General features: G+C 49.5%; 1 protein-coding gene across 1 annotated transcript in view; it reads left to right on the top strand.

The window, feature by feature from the left end:
- Positions 1–288: 288 nt before the first annotated feature.
- CDH1 (cadherin 1) overlaps positions 289–16,068 on the top strand; it is a 72,627-nt gene continuing 56,847 nt past the window's right edge. Inside the window, exons 1-2 of the mRNA XM_070613767.1 lie at positions 289–502; positions 1,376–1,490. Of these exons, the coding sequence (XP_070469868.1) occupies positions 455–502; positions 1,376–1,490 (163 nt within the window). The 5' untranslated portion in view covers positions 289–454. The remainder of the gene's footprint in view (positions 503–1,375; positions 1,491–16,068) is intronic.

A 16,068-nucleotide genomic window follows, 5' to 3' on the forward strand; every position in this document is an offset into this window, starting at 1 on the left:
ACCCCAGGCCACCAAAGCAGAGCAGCCGAACGCCACCGGCCTGGCCCCGGAAAAGTTCTTTGTGCCTCCAGGTGTTAGTGAACCACTGCGAGGCTCGGATTCGACCCTGTTGGTAATAGTAATCGTGGCGCCCCTACACCTTAACCTGACTACCAACCTCCGGCCAGCGGGTCACTGGGCCGGCGGGAGGCAGGGGGCGGGATCATGGGAGGGCGGTCCGACCCCGCCCGTCGAGGGAGCGGAGGCCGCGCCGCTCATTGGCTGCGGCCGGCAGGTGCATCCTCGGCCAATCAGCGGAGCCGGGGCGGGGCCTTTGAGGCTCACCTGGCCCCGCGGCGCTGCCCAGCTCAGTGGCGTCCGGAGCCGCCGAGCACCTGTGAGTTCGCGGAAGTCCTGCTAGATTCCAGCCGGGCCCAGCCCGGCCGAACCCGACCCGACCCCCGCGCGGCCCGCCATGGGCCCTCCGTGCCGCAGCCTCTCCGCGCTCCTGCTGCTGCTGCAGGTATGTCGGGTCCCCTGTCCTTCAGCTCCACCAACCGCGCCCCGGCCCCGCGTGCCTTCCTCTCTCGTCGTCCCTTCCTGTCTCCTGCCGTCCCCTCTTCCACCAAGAAAGTTTGGGTCCAAAGAGCCTGAACGGCGGAAGCAGCGCCGCGCTCTGGGCTCCGCGGAGTTGGGGTGGGGGCGCGTGAAGGGCGAGCGCCACTCTGCCCACTTCCCCCCCCCCCCCCCCGCAGACGCCCGAGGGGGCGCGCGCCTCGCTGCAGGCGCTGGCACTCCGGTTGGCCGGGGTGTGGGCTGGGGGCGGACGGTCGGGAGCGTGGAGCAGGGTGGGGGTCGGGATAGGGAAACGGGGAGCCCCAGTGCAAGTCAAGGGGGATCTAGGGGTACTGGGGTCGATCCTTGAGGTCAGGAAAGGGGAACCAATAGAAATAAAGGCAGCTGCCATGTAAAGAGAGGGTAGTAAACAGGTATGGGGGCGCCCCTGGGGTAAGAAAGTGGGGTCAAAAGGGGTTGGAGCATCCCTGAGTATGAGGAACTAGACTTAGGAGTGGGAGCGTTCCCGGCGTAAGGAAATTGGAGTTGAGAAGAGGAAAGATGCCTCCACGAAAGTATAAAGCAGACAGGAAGGAGAAGTGCTAGGTCAGGAGGGGTGACCAGCAGCCCCCTCTCCTAGGGGAGTTCCCGGGGGCCTGGCGGCCGCAGGTTTCAGGACAGAAGAGTTTGGCGTTGCTGCCTGCCCCGGGGGTGGGGTGGGTCCTTCCCACCATCCCGACGCCGGGAGCGAGGGAGTGGCGGCGCTGTTGGTTTCGGTGTGGGCAGGAGGGGAACCCGCCCCCCCAGCTCACCCCTATTCCCTACCTTTCCCCTCCCCCAGGTCTCTTCGCGGCTCTGCCAGGAGCCGGAGCCCTGCCGTCCCGGCTTTGGTGCCCAGAGCTACACGTTCACGGTGCCCCGGCGGCACTTGGAGAGGGGCCGAGTCCTGGGCAGAGGTGAGAGCGCGCCGGCCGTGTGCTGAGCCGGGTGCGGCGGGAGTCGGAAGTGTCTGAGAAATTGCGCTCCCCCGCCCCTGGGCTGAACTGGGCAAGCCCTCCTTCTCTGAGTTCAAATGACACCCCGCCGGAATTTTCACAGGTGTAAAGATCGACGCTTTGACCAGGACTGAGCGCTGTGGGTGGGGGCTGTCCTTGTATGGTTATGTTATAAGGAGGGAGCACTTATTACAGGCCTTCAGTGTGTCTCATACTGTCCTGACCACTTTAGAGACAGTCTGTCATTTCCGACTGCAAAAATCTGATGTATGGGAAAGGGGTGGGGGGCGGTTATTCCTGTTTCAAGGATGAGCAAAAGGAGGCTCAGAGGGTGGAGTCCCCTTGCTCAGGGTCAGCAGAGCAGGAGTTTGAACGAGGACCTAACAGCCAGGCCCGGTTCTGCAGCATCTGGGGAGCCCTCTCTTGGTTACCAGGCTGTGGCTATTGCTCACAGAAATGAAAACGTTTGATACAGGTCCTATTCCCCCAGGGAATGATGGTTTTTAAAAAAAAGCCTGGTAGCTCTGACTCACGTAATGAAAACGCACACAAGGTACTTGTGGGCCTTATCACGGCGATAATCAGGATTCTGGGTTCAGGATTCTTTGTTTCGCTTCTCGGTGGCCCAGGAGTGAGAGCAAAGTAAGGCTGGTTGCTTTCTCTTTTGGCTTCACTGATTCCCAGGTGCCTATTTCCTACCAACTGACTTTCTCCTCCCTCTTGATTTTAGTTGGTTGGGAGAGTATCATAGCAATAAAAGAAACACTTTTTAAAACGAGAAATCACCCACAGTTCCTCTGAGGGCACTCACTGAGTAGATTCTTCCAGTCTTGGGCCACGTGAGAAATCAGCAGCAATCACGCTGTTGTCTGAAATTTTTTTTTGAACTTTGGAAGTTGTTCCAACAGTGGGCGGCATTTTTTTTTTTTTTTAAACAGAAACTGCAGCTTGATTGATTAAACATATTTGCTTTTCTGAGGCCGGTCTGTGTCGTGTGGAACTTTCGATTGGGTCAGAAAGGACATGCTGTCTGCCCGGTTGTGCAATGGGTCTGCCATTATTCGACCAGTTCTCTGCTTGATATTCTGCCCGGCCCTGTGCTGGGCACCCGGGAGTGGACTGGGGAGATAAGGGACACTCCAGCCCTGGCCTTGGTGTTTCCTGTTCCAGTAGGTTGCTGGGAATGTCCCAGAACCCACTTAGAGGGCACTGTGGGGCATGGGCATTTAGATGCCAAGAGTGTGGGTTGCCTGGGATGGTTTGATGGATATCAGTGGGTGGTAGGGACTGGCTTCTGGGAGGAGGCAAAGTGGACCCAGCCTTGAAAAGCAGGTGAGGGTTAGAAGCGGGAGTGTGTGTGCGCGTGTGTGGATGAGGTGTCCCATGCAAGTTCTGGTCATTTTGTTTTCTTGCACCAAGACATTTGGTGGTACCAAGGGAAGGGTTAGTCTGGTTTTTCTTCCTTTCCTCAAGCTCTTGTGTCTGACCAATAATAATATTATTTTACATATTAATAATAATAGAAATATTATCATTAACAGCAGTACCTATTATTTGCTTTTGAACTAGACTCTAGGGCAAGTGTTTCACGTATTTTACCTCTTTTCATCTTCCCAAGGACCTTATAAAAGGGGGCACCATTGCTGTTTCTGTTTTGCGGGTGAGGGAACTGAAGCATAAAGCAGGTTAGTAATCTACCCAGGGATCCACAGCTGGTCTTTCTCCTGCTCTCTCCGCTTCTCAATAATCAATCTCAAGAAAAGAAAGAGGATGTTTGGGGGATTCGTGTCCATCGTGAAGTAGACCTTGTCCTCCCTGCATGCCTGGGAGAGGAGATGTGTAGATGGGGAGAGGAGGTGGTGGTGATGGAGACGGGTTAGACCAGGTGGGAGGCGGAGCGTGGGGGAAGGCCTGCGGCTGGTGGTCTTGGTGGGAGAGGTGGCCTCCTCAAGGCTGTTTGTGTAGCTGGCTCCAGCTCCCTTTAGGTCCGCAGACCCGTCCCCATTCTTTCCTGACATGTGGCATCGCCCCAGGATGGAAGTGCTCTTCTGGGAAGATCACACGTGTAACCTTAGGGAACTGGCTTTGTGATTAAGAAGGCAGCCAGGATTTAGGGAGGTGGCCTCACTCTGTTTGGACGGTCCAGGAGAACGGAGGGATGCCACATTAGCACCAGGTTTAAACGTTGGCCCCATGGAGAATTGGCTGCATGGGAGTTTGAAAACAAGGAACCTGTCACTTTTTGTCACCGGTGGCTGTAGAATGTCACAAATAGGGGTTGACTGAACTCAGGGGACCTTGAGGTGGTTTGGAGGGGCTGGGCTGTTCCTGTGCCCCGAGAGATGGCTGACCCCACAATCTCAGCCTTGTATTTATTCCATTGGTTTCTCTCCAGATTCTAGAATGAAGAATTTTTTTTAAAAAAACCTGTAAGCTGGGGCCGGGCCCAGTAGCGCAGCAGTTCAGTGCGCACGTTCTGCTTTGGCCGCCCGGGGTTCACCGATTCAGATCCCAGGTGCAGACCTAGCACCACTTGGCAAGCCGTGCTGTGGTGGGCGTCCCACATATAAAGTAGAGGAAGATGGGCATGGATGTTAGCTCAGGGCCAGTCTTCCTCAGCAAAAAGAGGAGGATTGGCAGCAGATGTTAGCAGGGCTAATCTTCCTCAAACAAAACAAAACAAAACAACCTGTAAACTGGTTTTTTAGAGTTTCTAATTATTTTCCTCTTTCTTAACACAAACTGGTTTGAGAAACCCGGGCTATTAGGCAGTTATGGGGTTCTGTAGTGTTAGCTCAGTACACTCAGTTTTAAGTTGACTGGGGAGTGGGAAAATAAAGTGGGCAGGCTTTTAAACAGATGGCTTCCAGGCTTTGCTTCCTCCAACACCTGGCCTTGAGCAAACAAGGCTTGTACCTTAGGTCTGAGCTCTGGCTGTCTGATGGATCGACCAGGCTCACAGTTACTCGCCTGTATGGGTTAAATCACCATTTCCTCCTCTTTCTAAAAGACCTGCTGAAACGTGGAAACAGTATGCAGGCCTCCTAATAAACTGGGCTTTAGACAAACAAATACGGAAGCCTGCTTTGGGATCACCTTACACGATCTGAGCCCCACTCCCCCACCCCTCAAACTCCTAAACGTCACTTCTCCATTACTCATGGCTGTGACAAGGGTTTAAGCAGGGCTCACTGGGGAAGGACACTAACAGGTCATCCTCCTGCCCTTGCCTTTGTGTCTCAGGAGGAGCAGAGGGGGAAACCTCCTGAGCCCTGCAAGGCCAATTAAGGAAGGTTGGCTGTGGCTCCTTGCCCGTGGGGCCCGCTGGGCCTGCCTCTGCCAGGTGGTTATGGAAGTCCCGGTTTGCTCTCCCAGCCTTTTCATTGGGTGAGCCTTTTCTTCTGAAATGCTCACCTAGGTGTCTGTTACACATTCCCTTCCAAGCATAGCCCCAGATAAGCCAGACGCTGAAGCAATCAGCTCTCACATCTCCCAGAAGCTGCCAAAACCCTAAAATCCCCAAGAGGCAGCTGTCATCACCCAGGCTTTCTGGGTTTCCATTCTGCCTCAACCCCCACGTCCTTTCAGGGCTTTCGGCTTTCTAGAATGGGAATGAACTCAGTATAGAGCTGGTCGGGGTAGGTCCGTGAGTAAATACATGAGAGATCCAGGTTTGAATTTCAGCTACTAGCTACGTGCCCTTGGGTAAATCACTTTACTTCTATGAGCCTCAGTTTCCCCATGTGTAAAAGGGGGGACAATACTTAGAGGTTTGTTGTGAGAACTAAGTGTGCATATTCGTTTATTTGTTTAGTCAACAAATAGGAGCACCAGCCCTGGGCGGGACCCTGGGGTCACAGTAATGAATAAAGCAGACATGGGCTGAACGTAAAGCAAGTGAGACAGAAGAATGGAAAGAAACAGGGGAGTCATTAAATGGTGGCTTATATTTCTTAGGGTCAGAGGAGGTACTCAGATACCGTTTTGAACCAGTGAGTGAGTGAATGAATGAGTGAATATTTGCTACCACTCATACCTTGGCTCATTTTTTTCCTCTCACTCTGTGGCCTCAACTCAGCCCCTGATGTTGATTGTAAGCCGGCAGGGAAGAGTTGGGTCTGTTAGAACTTCCTAAGATGCTGGTGAGGGCTGCGTGCCCAGTCCGTGGCTCTTGAAGCCGGGCTGAGTGTGTTGGGGGCTACAGCGTACTAAGTGCTCCCCTCTCAAAGCTCCGGAGGTCAGAGAAGGAGACCTCAGACTTGAATCGGGAAATGGAAGGGCAGCTGGTCATTTGTAAGTGGTGTTCAAGTTTGGTCAATTAAAAAGAAATTTGTGGTGGCCTCTCTCTCTCCCTCACTAATTTAGTTGCCCTTTTATATCCCTCAGCTTGTGCTTGCTGCTGTTGGGAGGGCTTTGGGCCTCCCCTCTTTCTGCTCTTCCCCTCTTCCTTTTCCTTTCTCTTAGCTACCTCCAATCCTCCACTTCCCCCCAAGGCCCTGGTGGCATCTTCCCAGGCTTTAGAAGGTTCTTGAGTCAGACTGAACCAGGTGAGGGACAGCCAAGGGACATTAACCAAGGACTTTCTAAACCTTAGTTTCCCCTTCTGTAAAATGGGCATAATAGCACCCAAGTCGTGGGGTATGTCAAGTGCTCAGTGGATATGGAATATTAAAGTGCCTGGAGTATGCGTTGCCTTCTGTTTGAGACTCGCCTGGATTTTCCCTTTGGTTCAGACATTTCCCTGGGCTCCCTCCCACCCAGCAAACCAGCCAAACCAGTTTCCTCGCTCTCCCTGCTTCTGTGTTAAATAAAGCAAACACTGCTCTGCAAACAGTGACTAGCCCAAAGTGCCCTTTGCTAGGAAAGGAAGTTCTGTGGCGTTTTCTTGCTTGCCACTGTGCGGTCGGCTTGGGTTGGGCTGGAGTGGGTTTGCCAGGGGACCTGCTCGTGCATACTGTTTAGAATTGGTGTGGGAGGAGTGGGGCTCCTTGACGGGGAAATCAGGATGACCTTGAACTTGTCAGCTTCTGCTAAAGTAGTTCATAATACACACGCTTGAGGATACCTGTCTGTCTTCCCACTGCCAAAAATGCTCTGCCCCAGCCCCTGAGGCCTGGGTTCACCCACTTGGCTAAGCATCCAGTCACCTGGGTGCTTCAAAAACGGCAGATTCGCCCTCCTGCAGGTTCACTGAGCTGCCCTCTCTGAGGGTGGGGCTCTGGACAGGGCATTTTTAAAAGCTCCCCAGGTGTCTGCTGCGGCCCTAATCATTGCTCCAGCAGCTAGGTCACAGATGTTTGATGAGTAAAGATCTGGTGCCAGCCAGGGTGTGGGCATCTGTTCTCCAGCCTAAGGCCAGGGATCCTAGGGTCCCCTTGATCAGGGAGGGATAAGGCTGGTCCTTCTGCCATGTCACTGAAGGAGGGCTCTGTGGGTGCAAAGTGGAGCAGATGGGGTGGGCATGGGGGACCCGGAGCAGTAGCAGCGCACAGACCTCTCCCTGCCACGCACCCGGTGCTGGGGGTACTGACTTAACTCAGTGCACAGGGGCCCTCAGGGAGATTCCAGAAAATCTCTGAGACCCCCCCGAGTCAGTGATTCCAGTACACCCTGAGAATGTCTCCAGGGAGGGAAAACATTCAGAGGATTTGAGGAGCGGTCAGTTTTACTTGCTTGGCCTTGGTGAATGGAGAGGGTGTCCTTTGCTGGGAATAGACGAGAGAGAGGAGCAAGTTGGGGAAGGAAAATGAGTTCTTGGTCAGGAAAATACTGAGTTTGAGTGTCTGAAGGACCCAGAGGTGGCATTATCAAAGGGGTATTTGGGAATTTCAGGTCTGGAGCTTGCAAGAACAATAGGCACCAGTTTAAATATGAATTGTATAGGACAGTGGTCTTTTTTCCTTAATCTTGTGTCAATAGATGCAGCGATTTTTCAAGGACCCCACGAACTGAAGGATAAATTGATAGAAGGGCTGTGCTGAGAGTATTTATTTGGAGGTGGCCAACAAATAAAAATACAAATATTTGTTTCTACCCAGTGTTAGGAGTGGGTCCTGCAAAGGGCCTCAGAGACTTGACAGGTTAGTTAAGCCTCACAGTGGCCCAAGGCAGCAACTGTCCTTGTCCCTCTAGAAGAGGAACCTGGCTCAGAGAGGTTGGACAACTTGCCTGGGGTCACCCAGCCAGGGGGTGGCAGAGCTGGGGCCACAGTCCTGGACTTTTATCTTCAGGAACCTGTGCTTTTATGCATGCCCCTCCACTGCCTAGTTGCCAAACTGCATCTCCAGTGAAACCTAATTCACCTTTCTACGGTGAATTTTGCATCTCACTAATCTTAATTGTGATGCTGGAATTCAGCCTCTTTTGCCTTTGAAGGACCTCTTTGTCTTTCGCCTACCAGGCGATTTTCAGCCTCTTTCCCTTTTGACCTTTGCTTCCAAATAATGCTAGAAGAATGACACTTATTTTCTTTTCCTTTCCGTCTGTCTGTTCAACTTTCTGGGTCCCTGAAAATGCAATTAAATTGTAATTCAAGATTGGGGGTTGGGAGGGAAACTGCCCTAAACAAACATATGTTCCAGCTGGGACTTACTGAAGGTGCGGGAGCCCAACAGAGATCTGTGTGTGGATCTGGATCCCTGATCTCCAACCCCTGTGAACTCAGACCTCACTGTGAGGACCTAATGGGGCCTGCTGGGAAGGGTTGAATCCGTTCCCCATGAGCAAAATCATAACCGGTGGCCAGCATAGGACCCCGTGGGATAATTGGCCAAGGCCTAGATAATAATTAGTGGGCTTTGTAATTAGGAGAGCTTGTAACAAGCTGAAAGCCTTTCAGATTTATGGTATCTGGGCAAGGCTGAGAGAAACACCTGTTTCTGTGGTTTGGCATTCACACGCGCTGGTACACCACCTCTGTTCCCAGAGGAGTTTCCCAAAAGCAGTTGGGTGTCTTCACCTAGATTGTTTCAACAGTCTCCTTTCTGATCTCCTCTGCCCCTCCCCCAACACAGTCTTTTCTCCATTCAGCAGTCAAGAGTGATGTTTTTTTGCATTTAACTCAGAAAACATCACTCCTACTCAAAATCAGCCAAGGATTCCCCATTTCCCAGAGAATAAAAGCTGAAGTCCTTTCTATGACTTAGAAGCCTTCCATGATCTGCCCTCCAACAATCCCCGCTTACCCTTTGCTCTCATTGCTTCCTGACTGTACCCGGCACACATCAGGCACACTTCTACCTCAGGGCCTTTGCACTGGCTGTTACTGCCATCTATAATACTTTTCCCCCGATATCTGCACGGCTCACTCCTTTATGTCCTCAAGTCTTTGCTCAAATGTCACCCTCTCAGTGAGGCCTTTCTTCAACCCCCTATTTGTGATAGTAACCCCGTCCCCCAGCACCCTCCATCCCCTGTCTTTGCTTTATTTTCCTCTGTAGCACATTTCACCATCTAACATATTATGTATTTCACTTATTTCTACTGCCTATTGTCTGTCTCCTCCCACTAGAACATAAGCTCCAGGAGGCCAGGGATTTTGTCTTTTTAGTTCACAGGCTGTATTGCATCTAGAACAGTGCCTGGCACATAATAGGTACTTGATAAATATTTGTTGAATGAATGAGGTTTCAGAATGTATATGTAGGTCTATACATATCTTTTGCTTTTTAGAAGCTATTCCACTGTGCTTTTTTTTAATGGAGATAAAATTGACATATAACATTATATTAGTTTCAGGTGTAATTGTACTTTTTTTCATTTTAAAGGAAAGAGAGAATTTTCTCAGTATGAGCCACAGAAAGGACATGAGGAGGGGATGTTCTCAGGGCCTGTGTGTTGGCTTGGCACGCCCCAGTTTCTCTGAGCCCTGCACACCCCTGGTGTAACCTTACCTAATTGTCTTGTCACGAAACAGCTTGCAGTCTAGAATCTAAAGGTCAGATGAGCCATTTCTGCCCCACACTTCTTGGTGTAAGGAAGCACCAGATCAAAATCTGAACAGAGATCTGAGCCGGCCAGGGCCATCTGTTTGGTTTCCTATTGTCTGGGTAACACTTTCCTTGAGCATGGCTCCCAGATACACCCAACACCTTCCTCCTGGGTATCTGCAGCATCCTTCAGGCCCATTAATTGATCAAGACCTGGTGTCCCTTCTTCCAGTTCTTAGAAGGAGTCTGGGAGGAGCTTGTTAAGAGATGCAAAAAACTCAAAGACAATAATTTAAGGCTAACTGAATCAGCTTATGGCCAAGATAAAAATCTCACAGCTCTGAAGTCCATTTGATCAATAAGTATTCATTGAGAGAGTATGCCAGGGCGATATCTTATAAATCTTTATGTAACATACATCACCCTGCCTTCAGGAAGGTAATGCTTAATGGGCAGAGTTGCCAGATTTAGCAAATAAAAATACAGAATGCCCAGTTATGTTTGAATTTCAGGTAAACAATGACTAATTTTAGTATCAGTCTGTTCCATGCCATATTTGAGACATACTTACTAAAAAAAATGATTTGTTGTTTCATCCTCTGTTCTTATCGTGAGCACCATGGTATTGACTAGATTCACTGTGTGTGTGAATTGACTGTTGGAGACGCTGAGAGGCCGAGTGAGAGCGCAGGGCTCGCAGACAGGAAGTGGGAGAGCCTGGCCGCGGTGTGTTCACTGGCTGCTGGACTCCAAAGCCTGCGCTCTTTACAGCAGGAGAAGTCAACCAACCAGATGGTCTGCGAGCAGCCAGGCGAAGGGGATGGGTGGTGCCTGCTCTGAGGGCCTCAGAGGGAGAACAGTCCCTCTGGATGACAGAGGCACTCATTTGTCCATTCCCTGAACAAATTTATGGGGAGCGTCTGCCAGTGCTACGCTGTGCTAGGCATTGAGATATAGCAGGGGGCAAAAAGACAAAGACTCCTGCCCTCGAGGACTTCCCTTCTAATTGCAGGAGACAGGAGAAGGCAGATAGGTCGTGATCTATGGAAGGAAAAAAAATACAGCAGGAAGGGTGATAAGAACCATAGGTGTTGGTGGAGGGGTTTGGGAGAAGTCATCACTAAGAATGACATTTATGTAAAGACCTGAGGAAGTGAGGTGCTCAATACCTGTTAGAATTGGACTGTGTCTTGAGGGAGCTGGACTTCCACATTCTTTAAGTCCACACTGGTGCCATTTAAAGACTATTCTCTGGGCAGACGTTTTTCTAGAGGAATAATCCTGAGGGCTAATTGTCACCACATCTCCTTGAAAGGGTATCGAATTCAAACCAGAATCTAATGCTCTTTTCCAGCCACCCCACCCCTTGGCAAGTTGCCCAAGAGGAATATGGCTCTGCGTCTAGTTTTCTTAACCTCCTCATGGCAGAGAGATGAGATTGTCCTAAATAGGCATTGTGACTTCTTGGGCAGATTTTTTTTTTTTGGTGGAGGCAGGTACGTGTACATCCGTGTGCCGGGACCGGCTAGTTAGAATGAAGCCTGGATGCAGTGTGAAGACTTTCAAAGACGGCAGACTTCCTCCCCCACAAATTCTTCATCACAGCTGTGTGGGAGTGTTTGAAAAGGGAACAAGATGATCAAATTGTTTGTGGGAAAAGTTGTGGCTTTCCTATAGAAAACGTCACCCCTTGAGTCAGCTGTGGGACAATAATCTGGGCATTTATTGACAGGTGGGGTGGAGCCCTGAGTCACCGCCGTTGAGAGGCCTCTCCTGGTGAGGCGATGGGTATCAGGTTGAATCAGCTTTATGACGGCAGGTACTTTAGGAGCCTGTTCTTACTCATACATCCCAGGAGATACTGGCTGTAGATCCCTTCGCTCTTAGCAAGAAGCCCAGAGTTTTACAGAAATGACTGAGTTCAATAGGTGTTTGGTGAAATTGACGTGATCGATTTCATCACCAACCCAGCTCTCCTGGGCCTGAAATCATGACTAGACTTTCTGGAGAAATTAGAATTGGTGGGTGTACTTCCTGTACCTTTGCCTTCTCCAGTCCGCGTTTATAAGGAAATGCTCCTCTCTGCTTTGCAGATGTGTGTTTCAGAGTTTGTCATTAGAGTGTTCTATTTTGAAACTTCCATGTCACTTGTGCTGATTTTTTTTGGACTTTGGAATTTAGTTGGGTTTCACTCTGGTTTTGTTATTTTGCTCCTCCTTTCTGCTAATCCTCTCACCTGCACGTGGGAATACTTACATGACTTTGGGAACTGAATACCTGGGAGGCCGTTCCGTCTGAGAAACTGCGTACCACTTACTGCGTGTGAGGTTTTACTCCTGGTTTCAACAGAGATTTGATGTCAAGGTTGTGGCTTTTTTTTTTATTTTTATTTTTATTTTTATTTTTTTTTTAAAGATTTTATTTTTTTCCTTTTTCTCCCCAAAGCCCCCCGGTACGTAGTTGTGTATTCTTTGTTGTGGGTTCCTCTAGTTGTGGCATGCGGGACGCCGCCTCAGCGTGATCTGACGAGCAGTGCCACGTCCGCGCCCAGGATTCGAACCGATGAAACACTGGGCCGCCTGCAGCGGAGCGCGCGAACTTAACCACTCGGCCACGGGGCCAGCCCCTCAAGGTTGTGGCTTTAATCTTCAGCATTTATTTCTCTTTTAACATGTGAAATGAAGGAATGAACCTCCCTGCGAGAGTGAAGGTGAATTAGGGAGGGCAGTGTGGGAAGCAGGATTGCATGGGTCCTAGTCCTGACTCACCTCCTACTTGCTGTGTGACCTTATGCAAGTTCCTTAACCTTTCTGTGCTGCAGTCCCCTCACCTATAAAAAGGGGATAAAATTATAGTTCCTCCCTTATAGGGTTGCGATGAGGATTCAGTGAGTTGGCATATAACTCACATAAGTGTTTTCAGTGCCTGGCACATAGCAGACACTCTTTTTTTTTTTTTTTTTTTGAGGAAGATTATCCCTGAGCTAACATCTGCTGCCAATCCTCCTCTTTTTGCTGAGGAAGACTGGCCCTGAGCTAACATCTGTGCCCATCTTCCTCTACTTCATACGTGGGACGCCTACCACAGCATGGCGTGCCAAGTGATGCGCCGTGTCTCCACCTGGGATCCGAACCGGCGAACCCTGGGCTGCTGAAGCAGAATGTGTGCACTTAACTGCTGCGCCACCGGGCCGGCCCCAGACACTCTTAAGTAGCAGGGTTTTATTACTAGACGTTTTTGCTGTAGACTTGTCAAGGGGGTAAAAAAAAATGGATAAATGCTGAAGGAACCAGAGAGAAGAGTTAAGGATGAGGAAGGGCTCCGTCTTCTTGCCTCTTTGCTCCTTGACCTCCCCGAATCTAAGATACTCCTTACTCAACACGCGTTCAAGCGCAAACTGTCCACATTTCAAGCACTCCCCACCAGGTACAGCATCGTGCAACTACTCTATGCTAATGGACAGTCACACCGGTTTGGTTCAGCCATCCTATGAACTTGATTCTAGTATTATCTCCATTTCACAGAAGAGGAAACTGAAGCTCAGAGAGCTAGTGACTTGCCCAAGGCCACAAAGCTAGGAAATGGCAGGCAGGGATTTGAACTGTCTACTAACCCCAAAGCTTATGCCACCACCTGTCTACCTGTACCTGGCTCATCCTTTCCTGTGAACTCCGGCTGCTCAGATCCCTCTCATGACCATTGCTATTGCTTTATACATTTTTCCAGTGTTTCTTGCCCCTCCCCACTTCTAACACAAAAGGTAGCATATTATACTCAGTGTTCTGTGCGTTGTTTTCTTTGTGTGGTTTTTTTTTTTTTTTTTTGAGGAAGATTAGCCCTGAGCTAACTGCTGCCAATCCTCCTCTTTTCGCTGAGGAAGGCTGGCCCTGAGCTAACCTCCGTGCCCATCTTCCTCTACTTTATGTGTGAGACGCCTACCACAGCATGGTGTGCCAAGCAGTGCCATGTCCGCATCTGGGATCCGACCTGGCGACCCCCGGGCCACCAAAGCAGAACGTGCGCACTTAACCGCTGCGCCCCCAGGCCGGCCCCCGTTGTTTTCTTTACTTGATATGTCTTGGAGAATGGCATCATTATTATTAACTGTTATGTAGTATTCTATTGTATAATCAGTTACCTATTGGTGGATACTGGCTGTTTTCTGGTCTTTCACTGTTACAAACAAATTAGGAACATCTTAGATGCTGTGAGCAGGAGGGGCTGCAGATGTGGCGGTCTCTGTGGTCTCTGGGATGGTTACCGATGGCAGCGGACAGATCCCTCCTGCAGCGGTCCTGGGCGTTGGAGAGGTATTGGGTTTTCAGAGTTTTCTGATGATGCATGAAATAGGATCAACATCGGCTGGAGCTGTGGGTAGCTTCTCTCACCAAAACTGTTGTGTCTGTTTTTGGGGGGGGGGGGGGGTCCCTGCCCAGCCTCCTACTGTGCCCATCAGTAGTTGAGTAATACTGGTCTTTCCCCATGCCCCAGGATCCTGAAGCACGCCTGGGTGGGGAGTTTTATGGATGACTGACTACCTCCCTTTTTGCTGCTGCCCTTTTGAGAAAGCTGAGAACCAATTAATTTCTGCTTTTAAATACTTGGCGAGAGTGTACTCCTTGTGGCCCCATGCAGAGTGAAATAAAACGAAATGGGGCAGAAATTGCCACAGGAGAGACTAGGGTAAGACTTCCGAGATTGGTTCAAAGCACTGGAAATACGAGTTCTGATCCTAACTGCCCCTTTTCCAGTCTTGCCACGTGAAACACCTGTGGTCACACTAGGGTCACCTCAGTCCCTTGCTGCTGCAGCCCTGTCCCAGACAGTGAATTCCAGGGCTTCTGTAACCCTCATAAACCTTCTAGAGGAAGATTCAGCATGATTCAGCATTAAACTCATAAAGAAAGAGTGTGTTTTTAAAAATCCATTTCTTGGGAGCAGAATTAGAAGGAGGCTTAAGGGTCATCTAGTTTCTTGGTGTACACGTGAATTGACCGGTTCAGTGAGGTTAGGTAACTGGGCCGGAGTCACACAGCTGGTAGGTGTCAGAATTAGAATAATAATATGAATATCGTTGTTACAGAAGAACCATAATGTTCGTTGCACTGTTTATTGATTGAGTGTTCAACTGTTCATGTTGGATCTCATTTTTTAATCCCTGCACCAACCTTTGAGGTAGGTACAATGACAGTGCCATCTTCAGATAATAAATCGGAAGGTACTGGAGGTTATTGACCAACCCAGGGTCACATAACTGGTGACAGTAGGCTGGAAAGGTGTGTCTTCCAGCCTGGACTGCTGCTCCCCCTGCCTGTGCTCAGCAGCTCCGTTTCTGAGAATATCTGCATTCTAGATTCTTCCCTTTGGCCTAGGAGGGAGCCTGAAGGTCTACTCTGCAGCCCCCAAGTCCTTACCGGTTTTAGCTCTTTGCGTAAATGAAGCTTCAAGACCCTGCCTACTCCTTTGAAAACCCAGAATAAAAGGGGATTTACCGGCCGGCTTGGGCTCCATTTTAAATCTGAATGATGAGTGGTGTCAAGAAGCTAAAGTTTGCTAGCAGACATTTCAGGCTTCCTAAGCTCTTTTTAATTATTATCATTTGTTTCTTTTCTAAACTGCTACTTAAAGATTCTTCCTAATCACTTGGGGTAAACCAGTTAACTGTACGATGCCACAGGTTGCTTGACCTCCCTACCAAGCTGGATGTGAGGGAAAGTATTTTGTTTTTCAAAAAATTTCATAATAGTAGTAACGGATTGGGGTTATATTAAAAAAAAAATTGGAGGAGCCAGCCCCGTGGCCGAGTGGTTAAGTTCACGCGCTCTGCGGCGGCCCAGAGTTTCGCTGGTTCGAATCCTGGGCATGGACATGGCACTGCTCATCAAGCCATGGCTGAGGCAGCATCCCACATGCCACAACTAGAAGGACCCACAACTAAGAATATACAACTATGTACCTGGGGGCTTTGGGGAGAAAAAGGAAAAAAATTAAAAATCTTTAAAAAAAATATTGGGGGGGATGGCATCTTGATCCATTAGAGATTCACACTGACATATTTACAGGTGGAAACATGGGCATCTGGGATGGGTAAGGAGATCGGGTATGGGTGAAAGAAGATCTTTAGGAGCTGAGTGACCTTGGTGCCACGTGCTGGGTGTGTGGGGCTCATTATACTGTTTTCTCTACTTTTGGATATGTTTGAAATTCTCCATTATAAAGCTTAAATGTGTTCTACAAGGAACACCCGAATAATGATCTGTCATAGAAAATTCAAACACCCTTCCATTCTCAAGTAGCCAATATTAACCCTTTGGTATGTATCCTCCCAGACATTTTTCTAATTATTTACAGAACACATGTGCCCATTTTTGTGGGTTTTTTAAATCGTAAGTGGAAATGCGAATTGTTTTGTAAAATGTAACCATCTCTTGCCCCTCCTTCATACTGCACTCTGGAAATTTTTGCACGTCAGTCCACGGAACTTTTCCCCCCTCATTTCATTCTCTTTAAACCGAGGAAGGTGTTTTGGGCATCACAGAAGCTGACCAAATTCCCCTCAGTACAGTGTTTAAGTGCCTACTGTGTGCTCTGTGTCAGATGAGAGGTTTCTC

Source organism: Equus przewalskii, chromosome 3 (assembly GCF_037783145.1).
Source record: "Equus przewalskii isolate Varuska chromosome 3, EquPr2, whole genome shotgun sequence".
Lineage (NCBI taxonomy): Eukaryota > Metazoa > Chordata > Mammalia > Perissodactyla > Equidae > Equus > Equus przewalskii.